This window comes from Oratosquilla oratoria, chromosome 8 (genome assembly GCF_046742065.1).
Source record: "Oratosquilla oratoria isolate Oo_2021 chromosome 8, ASM4674206v1, whole genome shotgun sequence".
NCBI lineage: Eukaryota > Metazoa > Arthropoda > Malacostraca > Stomatopoda > Squillidae > Oratosquilla > Oratosquilla oratoria.
The window spans coordinates 59,342,359-59,355,199 of NC_134784.1; the positions used below are offsets into that span (position 1 = coordinate 59,342,359).

A 12,841-nucleotide genomic window follows, 5' to 3' on the forward strand; every position below is an offset into this window, starting at 1 on the left:
ATTTATATTTCAAGAAGGTGAACAGGAAATAGGGAAAGAAATTGAAGAAATATATAGACTAGAAAAATACAGTATAGACAAGACCAGACTAGACCAATTAAGGTTAAATTCAGGTCACAAATGACAGCAGAGAATGTCTTATCAAAAACAGGGGAACTAGCAGAAAGTTATCAGTATAAACAGGTATGGATAAAAAGAGAGATGAATAAAGAGGAAAGAGAGGAAGAAAAACAAAAAGAATCGAAGCTAAAGAAAAAAACGAGAACAGAACAGTCAGAAAAAGAGAAATTCTATTGGAGAGTAGTGGATATGAAAGTGAGAAAATGGTTCATAGCTGAGAAAAACAGAAAGGAAACAGAAAACAGGATGGAGGTTGCAGGAAATTAAGTGTCTTTCACAAATATGGATGGATTAATAACAAGCTTGGATGAACTGAATGATTACCTGAAGGAAAAAGAACCGGACATAATGGTAATTGTAAAGAAAAAATTGAAAGGTCCATTACCACCCAACAGTGTAGGACATGGTGTATATAATCATTGGATTAGAAACGGAAGTAAAACAAGGTGGTGGAGTAATGTTCCTGATGAAGAATATAAATGTGAGGAATGTTACATGTGGAAAGAATAGGGTAGAGATGATTATGATGGAAATAGAGGACAGGGACAAGAAGAGCAGGAAGTTTGTAGTAAATTATGTGCCTCCTAAAATGGCTTTGTGGGAAGAGAGAGAACACAAGAATATGTTAGAAGATGCAAGGATAACACTAAATAAGATAATGGAAGATGGAGGAAGAATAGTTATAATGGGTGACTTTAATTGTAAAGAAATCTGCTGAGAAGAGATGACAGTGAAGGGTGGAGACAACCTATGGAGAAATATTCTACATATGATTATAGAACATACAATGACATAATGGATACAAGAGAATACTAGGTAAAGAAATCTGCTGGGAAGAGATGACAGTGAAGGGTGGAGACAACCTATTGGGAAATGTACATTATATGATTATAGAACATACAATGACACAATGGATACAAGAGAATACTAGGTATAGAAATGAGGAAGAACTATTGAGACTGGAACTAATAATCACATCAGAACCTGAAATAGTAGACAAGATTGAATATAAGACACCACTAAGTAAAAGTGACCACATATTAGTTGAACTGGAACTAAATGAAGAAAAATACATGGGAAAAAAATGAATAATATAGAAAGAGAAGATTGATGTATGGAAAAACAAATTTTGATAAGATGAGAGATTATTTCCAAAAAGCAGACTGGGAAAGGATACACAAGGAAACAACAGTAGAAAAAAGATTGAAATTTTTGACAAAAATTTATAAGGAAGGAATGGAAAAGTATGTTCCAAGACAAAAACAAAAAATAAGAATATGTAATGTGTTGGTACAACAAAAGATGTAGCGAGTTAAAAGACAAAAGGGATAAAGCTTGGATAAAATGGAGGAAAGACAAAAGACCCGAAAAATGGAAAATATATACTGGTTTTAGAAACCAATATGTTCAAGTGCGCAGAGAAGAAAAGAGAAAATATGAAAAGGATGTCATAGAAAAATGTAAAGATCAACAAAAACTATTTAATAGATTTGTAAACAACAAACTGAAAAACAAACAACAATTAGTGAAACTACGACAAGGAGGAATTGAATACACAGAGGAAATAGAAATGGCAGCAATTATGAACAAGCATTTTAGATCAGTGGTTACGAGGGAGAACATACAACTTAGAGCCCTATCACACTCCACTCCCCTCAATCCTCTTCCCTGTCTTATCTTGGCACCTCCTGGATGACGGGTCATCCCTGCATCATGTCCACTGCCCTGGGTCAGAAGCAGTGTCACAAGACACAGCACATCCATAGTAAAGCCACTTCATTAAATGTTTACGTCCACTGGCTTGCTAGGCCTGTCTTAGACAATCCTCCTCTTTTATCTGGGCTTGGGACCAGCATGGGGTTCCAGATGTACTCCCATGGCAGAGTTTTGCCAGATTGGAAAAGAACCCTAAAATTTGATACTCATGACTTTCATCCCATATATCAAAGACCTGACAATAAAAACCAACAAGAAAATGTTTAAATCCATTGCAAGCACTAAATTTGGACAATAGAAAGAATACTAGCCACCTACAAGCAATTCATGAGAATCACCCTTGACTATGCCTCCAATGCATGGTTCCCAACAATCAGCCCCCCCAATCAATGGTTGTGTACTTTTAGCAAATGTTTGTTGAAGGTGTGTGAAAAGTATGTTTGATTAATAACTGCAATATTGGAAATTTATAAATATAAAATTGAATACAGTTACAAGTTCATTTTGATTAAAATTTTCTCTTCCTATGTGATGCTAAGTATGCAATATGAACTTTAAATAAACTTTTGACAAACTTTGAAAGAAAAAGTACTATTTTGTCTCAAGTATAAATAAAATTCCCAAAACCATGTAGACAGCATTCTTTATGTATGATCTATGTGAATATATATTTGAAATATCCTAAAGAAAAACACTTTCATCACATACTTGAAAGTATGCATGGTATGTAGCAATCTTTCAACAACCATTTGTATAACATTTGCTTTCTGAGATGGAGTAGATGAATACATACATACATACATATACCAAGGCTTTTTCCCCCTTCCAAGGGAGGTAGCCAAAAAGGGAAAGGCATAAAAACACTCCCACCCATTTCATCCCTAAATACACTCCACACCCCTCCCACCCTTCCTCTCATCTGAGCACCTCCTGGATGACGGGTCATCCCTGCACCCTGCCCACCGCCCTGGGTCAGAAGCAGTGTCACAAGACACAGTACATCCACAGCAAGGCCGCTTCATTTAATCGGCGACCCCCCCTCTCCGTCCCCCTTTGCATATAAGGCGAGGACGGGGAGAAATCCCTTCGGGCTGCATCAAAATTTACTCACACATACTACCCCACCCCCTACCCCCCCGCCCATTCCTCCTCATGCAGTCACAACATCATCCATATACAACCATTCTCCACTCACCTCTGTCTTCCGTCCTCTCCCTTCCTTCCTCAACAGACATTCCCCTCTTCCCCAAAGCCCCCTTCACCCCATCCATCCACCTCATCCTAGGACGTCCCCTCATGTTCACTCCCTCCACATCTGCCTTCCATACCTCTTTTACTAGTCTTTCTTCACTCATTCTTTCCATGTGTCCAAACCATCCTAATATTCTTTCATCAACCCTATCTCCCAAATCCTTTTTCACCCCTGTTCTCCTCCTCACCTCCTCATTTCTCACTCTATCTAGCCTAGTAACCCCCACCATACTTCTCAGACACCTCATCTCAAACACATTCAAACTCCTTCTCTCTTCTTCTCTTATGTTCCACGTTTCTGCCCCATACAGCGCTGTTGGCACAATCACTCCTTCATACAGTCTCCTCTTCGCATCCATTCCCAAATGTCTATTTCTCATTACACTCTTTAAACCACCAAGGCATTTACTCGCTTCTCTCAATCTACATTCTACCTCCACCTTCACTCCACCTTTTCCTGCTACACTTGCACCCAAGTATCTAAAACTATCCACTTCCTCCAGTCGCTCTCCCTTAATGTTCACTTCCAGTCTACTGCCACTTTCACCCCTTGTACATCTCATCACCTTACTTTTACCCACATTTATCTTTAGCTTTCTTCTATCACATACTCTCCCAAACTCTGCCACCAGCTTCCTCAATCCCTCCTCTGACCCTGCCACAAGCGCAGTGTCGTCCGCAAACAACAGCTGGCTCACCTCCCACTTTTCTCCATTTTCTTTAACCATCTCCAATCCCTGACTCACTACCCTAGCATTCACCTCTCGCACCACCCCATCCATGTATAAGTTGAACAGCCAGGGCGACATAACGCATCCTTGACGAAGTCCCACCTTTACTTCAAACCACTCACTCTCTCCATTTCTAATCCTAACACATGCTCTACTACTCACATAAAAACTCTTGACAGCTCCCAAAAGCTTTCCTCCTATCCCATAAATCTGCATAACCTCCCACAGTGCCTTTCTGTCTACCCTATCATAAGCCTTTTCCAGATCCATAAAAGCCCAAAAAACATCCTTCCCCTTTCCTATAGCTTTCTCACATATCTGTCTTACCACAAAGATCTGATCTACACAACCTCTACCCGTCCTAAATCCACACTGTTCCTCACCAATTACTCCTTCTGTTCCTCTCCTGATCCTCTCAATTAAGATTCTCCCATAAGCCTTCCCTACTACACTCAACAGGCTAATCCCTCTGAAATTACTACATTCACACTTGTCCCCTTTTCCCTTGTAAAGAGGAACTATACAGGCACTACTCCAGTCCTCCGGTACTCTACCCTCTCTCCAGCAAACATTAAATAACCTCACCAACCAGTCCACCATCACTGAACCTCCCTTTTTCAGACATTCTGCATGACATCCATCCAGACCAGGTGCCTTACCTGCTTTCATCCTCCTTACAACTGCCTTCACCTCATCCTTCCTTATTTCTCCTCCATTCTCCTCACTCCTCACTCTCATTTTCTTCGTATTTCCCACTGCAGCTATCTTTCCTTCCCTATCCTCCTTCACATTCAGCAACTCCCTAAAATATTCTGCCCATCTTCCCCTCAAGAGTAGATGAATACAAACAATTTATAAACTTTATAGACTGGAGCACAGAGTAATAACAGGATGCACCAAAACCTACCATGTTGCACACCTACATATAGAAACCAAAATACTCCCACATGAAAATGACAGGAACTCAATTCTATGCCAGAACCCAAAACACCACACCCATCACACTATATTTCTCAAGCACTACCAACAGAAAAAAAACAGTAGCATACTACTTAAATGTATATATCAAACTAACTACCACCTATATCACTTCTTTGAGAGATGTATAGAGTACCCAGGGACTATTGCCAGCCTCTGTGGGGCTGAAGGTTTCTAGTTGGTGATACTAGGGGCAGCATGTATTATTTATTATACATACCAATGGCTATATCCTCCTTACAAGAGAGGTAGCCAAAAAAAACAAAGGCATAAAATCTACTCCCACCCATTTCATCCCCACATACTCCACTCCTATTCATCCCCCTCCCTCTTATCTTAGCTCCTCCTGGATGACAGGTCATCCTCGCATCTCACCCACTGCCATGTGTCAGAAACAGTGTAGCAAGACACAGCACATCCACAGCAAGGCAGCTTCATTTAATTGGCAACCCCCCCTCTCCTTGCCCTTGTGTAGAAAAGGAGAAGACAGGGAGAAATCACTTTGTGCTGTGTCAAAATATCATTCACACATACTCCCTCACCCCATTCCCCCCAACTCACTTTCATGCATCGCAGCATCATACATACACAACCATTCTCTATTCACCCCTATCTTCTGTCTTCTCCCTTCCTTCCTCATCAGACTCCCCCCCTCTTTCTCAGTGCCCCATTTTACCCCATACACAACCATTCTCTATTGACCCCTATCTTCTGTCTTCTCCCTTCCTTCCTCATCAGGCATGCCCCTCTTTCCCAATGCCCCTTTTACCCCATCCACCTATCTCATCCTTGGTCACCCTCTCATGTTCACTCCTTCCACCTCTGTCTTCCACACTTCTTTCACTAATCTTTCTTTACTCATTCTTTCCATGTGTCCAAACCATCCCAGTACTCTTTCATCAGCCCTATCTCCCAACTCCCTTCCCACCCCTGTTCTCCTTCTCACCTCCTTGTTTCTAACTCTATCCAGCCTCTGAACCCCTATCATACTTCTCAGGCACTTCATCTCAGCACATTCAAACTCCTCTGTTCCTCTGGTATGTTCCATGTTTCTGCCCCATACAGTGCTGTTGGCACAATCACTCCTTCATACAATCTCCTCTTAGCATCCATTTCCAATTGTCAATTTCTCATTACACTTTTTAATCCCCAAGGCATTTACTTGCTTCTCTGAATATGTATTTTACTTCCACCTCCACTCCTTCCTTTCCTGCTACATTTGCACCCAAGTATCTAAAACTATCCACTTCCTCCAGTCTCTCTCCCTTAATACTTACCTCCAGTTTGCTGCCACATTCTCCCCTTGTACATCTCATCACTTTACTTTTACCCACATTTATCTTCAACTTCCTTCTTTTGCACACCTTCCCAAACTCTGTCACTAACTTAATCCCTCCTCTGATCTTGCTACAAGTGCATTTTCATCAGCAAACAACAACTGGCTTATCTCCCACTTTTTTCCATTTTTTTTTAACCATCTCTAATTACCCATTACCCTGGCATTCTCTTGAACCACCCCATCCATGTATAAATTGAACAGCCAAGGTGACATAACTTATCCCTGGTTAAGTTCCAACTTTACCTCAAACCACTCTCTCCATTTCTGATTCTAACACAGGTTCTACTACTTTTGTAAAAACTCTTTGACTGCTCTTAACAGCTTTCCTCCTATCCCATATATCTGTAATGCCTCCCACAATGGCTGTCTGCCCTGTCAATAGCCTTTTCCAAATCCATAAAGGCCCAAAATACATCCTTACCTTTTCCTAAAGCTTTCTCACATATCTGCCTTACTACACACATTGTCAGAGAGGAAGGAAGTCTAGTGAAGGAGCTCTGACTTAGTGCTTTGTCGATTGGATCAGGAAAACTGCCATGTTGTTTTTGGGGTGAACGGGTTATGTAAAAAAATAAAAGAATTAATGAACCAAAGAAGAGAGGATTAAATATGAGTAGAGTAGAATCACCACTGGGGGTGGTACCAAAGAGAATGTGTATAAATGTCACTCTGAAGACAACTCAAAGGTGGGAAAGCAATGTTTTGTTAGGCTTTCAGGGGGAAAGGGGATAAGAAGGAAAAGTTATGGATACAGAAAGAGAAACTAGGCTTAGCAGTGTACTAAGGAATCGAGACATCAGTGATTTGATGGAAGAATTAATTGATTTAAAAATAGACTATAGATCTTTGCACAAAGAGATGACAGACTTATGTAAAACTAACGATGAGATAATCAGAGAGTTGAATGATCTAAAAAGTGAACTAAATATGATTAAAAGAGAAACGAAAGAAAGAAAAACAAGGATAGAAACAAAAACGAAGAACTGAAGAAAGAGGTCAAAGATTAGTGACCAAAAAAGTGGGAGAATTGATCAGAGAGAAGGATCTCATTGAAATAAAAAATCGGTGGAAAAGAGCGTGAAAATAAAAAAAGCTCTTTCAAAGAAATAGTACAACAGCAGGTAGAAGAGAATGCAAAGGAAACAGTGATTAAGGTAATCAAAGAAAAGGAAAACTGGGTGAGAGACACAGTGGATAAAAAGAAATGCATTGTGGTTTATGGTATCAAAGAAAAACATAATGTACACAAATACCAAAGAGAAAAAGAAGAGAAAGAAATTGCGAAGGAAATACTGAAAGCGGTTCAGGATGCGAGCCAAGAGTTTGAGAAGGAAATTGACAATGTGCATCGAATGGGCACATACTCTAAAGAAAAACACTATAGGCCAATGAAAATCAAACTAAGGACTCAAATGATAGCTGAAGAAAAATTATTAAAAGCGGCAAAACTAGCTAACAGTGAAAAATACAAAAATGTGTGGATAAAAAAGGAAATGAATGATGAAGAAATATAGAAAGATAAGGCATTAAGAAATGAAAAAATGAGAGAAGAATGGAGACTGAAAGACTTTTTTTTAGATTAGATCTGAGGCTGAGAAAATGGTACATCAGAAAAAAGGAAACAAACCAAATATGAGATAAAAAAAAAAAAAAAAAATTAAAAGTGGCAATGCATACACAAACATTGATGGTATGACTTCTGGAATAGATTAACTAAATGACTCTTTGTTAATAGAGACACCAGACATAATGGGAATTGTGGAGACAAAATTGAAAGGTCCTATATCATTAATTATAGTGGGACAAGGTCTATACAACCATTGAGCCAAAAATAGAACAGATAAACAGGGGGAGGAGTCATGTTATTGACTAGAAAGGGCTGAAATGTGATAAAGTTAACATAAGGAACACCTCGACATGAGAGGCACACAAACACTTGCTGCAGCCACCACAAACACATCACACCCGTTACACTACATAGCAGAACACCCACACACACCAAGAAACATTAAAACATTAAAACTACACCCAAAGACCTTTATTACACAAAGATACTCTCTTCTCTTCCTCCACAACCACCAAATACCAGCCTCCGGAAACATATTCATAATCATATCACTCACCGCTCCATTAACACACTGAAAGACAACACACTGCTGCATGCCAGACCCCCTGATATCCACCCTTCTGAATCCTCTCTCCCACGTAAGGACAGAGTCCACTTGGCCAGACTGCGATGCGGTCACCACCCAGCACTTCTAAGCTACCAGAGGATGCTGGACGACCGTGTTGTGAACAGCTGCCCAGGATGTAACACTTCACCCCATACCATACAACACATAATGGAAGACTGCATTATACACAATCATGCACGCAAACAACACAACATACACTCTATAAAGGATTTGTGGGAAAACCCAGTCTCGGCTGTGGCCTTCCTTGGGGAGACGGGACTGCTCGGACAGACAGTCTAGGGAACGACAACAACAACAACAACATAAGGAAGAGATAATGTGGAAATGATCATGATTAAAGTTGAAAATAGTATTATGAAAAGTAGAAAATTTATAGTAGTATATGTACCCCCAAAAACACAGGCTTGGTCTGATAGTGATCATTCCAAATTACTGGAAGACACAAATACAAGAGGACATGAAAAGAAACTTAAAAAAGACAGTTACAGAAGAGATCTGAAAACGAATAGCTTCCCACATATAGTGGTAGGTATCTGGAGCAAACTGAATGAGGAAACAGTGAGTGCTAAAACTATACATGACTTTAAGAAAACACTGGATGTGGAAAGATGCAATAGCAGGTCACTATGAGCATAGCTCTTTTCCCACAAAATACAACTAGGTAAATACAAAAATCTGATCCTACCTGTCTTAAACTCGCACTGTTCCTCACCAATTACCCCGTCTGTTCCTCTTCTAATCCTTTTAATCAATACCCTCCCATAAGCCTTCCCAACTACACTCGACAAACTTAAACTTCTGAAACTACTACACTCACATTTGCCCCCTTTTCCCTTGTAAAGTGGAAATATACATGCACTCCTCCAGTCCTACAACACTACTTTTTTTTTATCAAAGATTAAACAACCTCACTAGCCAGTCCACCATCACTGTACCTCTCTTTTTTTAGACACTGCATGACACCCACCCAACCCAGATGCCTTACCTGATCTCATCATTTTAACAACTGCTTTCACCTCATGTTTCCTTATTTCTCTTCCATTTTCCTTTCTCAACACGGTCATTTTCTTAGCCCTTCCCACTGTAACTACCTTTCCCTCCCCATCCTCCCTCCTTCATATTGAGCAACTACCTAAGATACTCTGCCCATCTTCCTCTTACTGCCGTTTCTTCCATTATCATCTCTCCATTTGCACCTTTTACATTTTCTCTACATGGTTTGCCTCCTCTTCCTCTCTTAATTTCTTTCCAAAACATATTTTTATTACTTTCATTATACAGTAAAAGCCCTTGTATCCGGCACCAATGGGGCCGAAGATGTACTGGATGCGAGAAAATGCCGGATACGGGAAGGGATATTAAAAAAATACATTTATTTACATTGTTCTTTTACTTAGTAATAGATATTAATTCGCTTTAATAATAAACACATCCACATATCTATATATTGTAAATTCTATCAGTATAGAGTAAATCCAATCAATATACATCAGTTATAATCATCACAGCATTACCAGCTATCTAATTCATCATCTGATAATTTTACGACGGAGTTGTGAATGGCCGCGTTTAGTGTTGGTGTCTGAGAGGGTGCATTCACCTCTACACTCGAGTTTTCTTTCACTAAACTTTTTGTACCAACTTTCATAAAATATATGATGTCTCTGCTTAGAATTTTTTCCTCTTTGTTTGTGCACTGTTCTGCAAATTTCACAAACACTGCTAGACCCTTCGCTGCATCCTTCCACGACACACTCATCTCAGGGTCGTCTTCTTCACTATCTGCCTCTGTCGTTTTCGCGTGTTCATCGGGAAGTGATTGTAAAATTTCATCACTAAGTGAGAATGTTGCTGCTCGGTCACTGTCCATATCTACACAAACTTGTATCGCTTTGTCACTAATGCAAAGTTTAGCGCGATAACCCATATTTCAATTTTTTCACAACCGATTCTTTCTTGCCGACGGAAAACCCTCAAATTTCTTATTCCCTTCCTGATCTTCAAACATTATTTGCGGATATGATTTTCTCTAACATCGCATTAGAGTTTGTTGTTTTTCATCCCCCCAAGCTAGCGATTCCATAAAAATAGCATCTTTAACATTAAGCCTACGTTGGAATTCGGAAATGCTACTGCCCTCAAAATAAACTAGTTTGCGCATAGAACTTTTCCGATAATTCTTTTTAAAGTTTTGAATCACTCCTTGATCCGTGGGCTGGATCACACTTGTTACGTTCGGCGGTAAATACACAATAAAAAAATTTCCATTGCTCAGTTCCTCAGCTTTATTGTTGTCGAGTAGGAGAATAAATTTGCTGTCCTCTAGAAGTCTTTTTTTTTTTTTAATTTTCTTTCACTGATGGGACAAACACATGCTTGAGCCAGTTCATGAATGTTTCTGAGTCCATCCATGGGTTATTTTGTGGGCGATAATCCACTGGCAAGTATATTAGATTTTTAAAACAACGTGGCTTCCGGTATTTTCTAACGACACACAATTTGACTTTATGGGTCCCTGCCATGTTCGTACACAGTAACACCGTCAGTCTATCCTTGCTTTGTTTGAATCTTTTGGTGGTTTCCTCTGCTTCACTGGCTAGTGTAGATGTCGGTAAACAGTGGTAGAACAGGCCGGTCTCGTCAATGTTGTAGATCTGTTCCGATTTCAGATCGTCCTCGGCAACCAATTTTGCAAACCTATGAAAAAAAAAATATATATATATACATACATATATATATATATATATATATATATATATATGCACTATGCATCCGTGTATGCGAGAAATAAATTGAGATATGAGATGCGAATCTTTACCATGTAGGCACAGGTTAATTAACGTACCTGTTTATAAACTCCTCTGCAAAAGGTGAATCAGCAGATTTTTTTTTTTTTTTTTTTTTTGTATACGTCTATCTTTATCACAATTTTTCGATTTTCGTGAAAAATATGTCGGTTATTTGAAGTGCCGGATACAAGAAGGCCGGATACCAGGGCTTTTACTGTATTTAATATATTGATGTAAATTGTATTACTAAGTTGTACTATTGTGCTCCTAGTGTAGTACAGTACTTGGTATCAGTGAAGCATTGGTCTTCCCAAAATTTGTATTCTTTTAGTGTCAAGTTCTATAAAAAGATGAGCCAGGGATCCTATATACATTTGTGAGCAATCATAGAGTCAAAAAATTTTAATACAGTATTTGTTTAGCAACTACATAAATCTATAGATATAGTATACAAGTTGAATATATTTTTGGTTAATATTAAACAAGTCTTCTTATCACATTTATTTTCAGATGATGACAGGTATAGAATGTGGACACCGGTTCTGCACAAGTTGTTGGACAGAGTATTTGACAACCAAGATCATGGATGAGGGGATGGGGCAGACCATCACTTGTGCTGCTCACAACTGCAACATTTTAGTGGATGACCAAACTGTCATGAGACTTGTGACTGACTCTAAAGTCAGAATTAAGTACCAGCACCTCATCACCAAGAGTTTTGTAGAGGCAAGTGTGACATAAGTTTCTGTTAGGGCTAAGATTTCCATGATGGGAACACCAGAATGACCACAGTTTTTTTTTTCCAGATCTCTTCTTTAGTTATCCTTTTTGAGTTTCTTTTCATGACCTCTTGTTTTTCCATTGTCATTTTTTAATAAATCATTCCTATCAAGGATTTCCATTACTTTCATGATTCTATAGTAGATCACCTCTTTCTCCTCTCTGCTCCAGTGTTGGTAGTTCCAATTTGGATAATCTTTGTTCGTATGTTAATTTGGAAAGAGCTGGTGCCAACATAGTCATTGCTCTCTGTATTCTTTTTAATTTCCTTATATTTTTTTAGTACTGGGCATCCATAGTGTTGCTGCATATTCCAGTTTTAGTCTAATCAATGTAGCTAATATTTTTTTAATAATTTCTTCATCCAAATAGTCAAATGCCACTTTCAGTGACCTTAACCTGTTAAGCATCTGCTACTGCTTATGCCATTTTCCAATTGCGCTCAACGGTATATACTGTTCTCAACTTTAAAGGCTCCTTTCAAGCTGTCTATGACTTCATATCACATTTATACATATAGAAAAAACTATAGGAACATCATCTGACAACATTCTAAGTGCATCTTGAAGTTTGTGGCAACTTTTGCTGGCTCACTAGAAGGTAGCAAAGAATCGTTTTCAGTACGCGGTGAACGTTCATCATAGAATTATATTTTTATATTTCCTTGAGATATTACAAAAAGGGACAATTACTTTTGTTTTTCTGTATTTACCTAGTTGTATTTTATGGGAAGGGGAGCTATGCCCGTGGTGTTCCGTCTTCATATCTCGTTTTATCTAGACAAATTCATGTATTGTTTTTGCACACACTACCTTCTCATCTAACTTGTTCCAAATGTCTATTACCTTGTGGGGAAAGCTGTTCTTTTTTAGGTCTCTTCTATAACTGTCTTTCCTGATTTTCCTTCCATGTCCTCTTGTATCTCTATTATCCCATTTTATT

General features: G+C 38.9%; 1 protein-coding gene across 5 annotated transcripts in view; it reads left to right on the top strand.

Annotated features, from left to right (window-relative positions):
- The window catches only part of ari-1 (E3 ubiquitin-protein ligase ariadne-1), a 158,225-nt gene that overhangs the window by 77,926 nt on the left and 67,458 nt on the right, over positions 1-12,841 (top strand). For all 5 annotated transcript variants that reach the window (XR_012966644.1, XR_012966645.1, XR_012966646.1 and 2 more), the window contains one exon: positions 11,630-11,845. Coding sequence is in view for 2 of the 5 variants with exons in the window: in XM_076189290.1 (XP_076045405.1) it covers positions 11,630-11,845 (216 nt within the window). In the remaining 3 variants the exon portion in view is untranslated. The remainder of the gene's footprint in view (positions 1-11,629; positions 11,846-12,841) is intronic.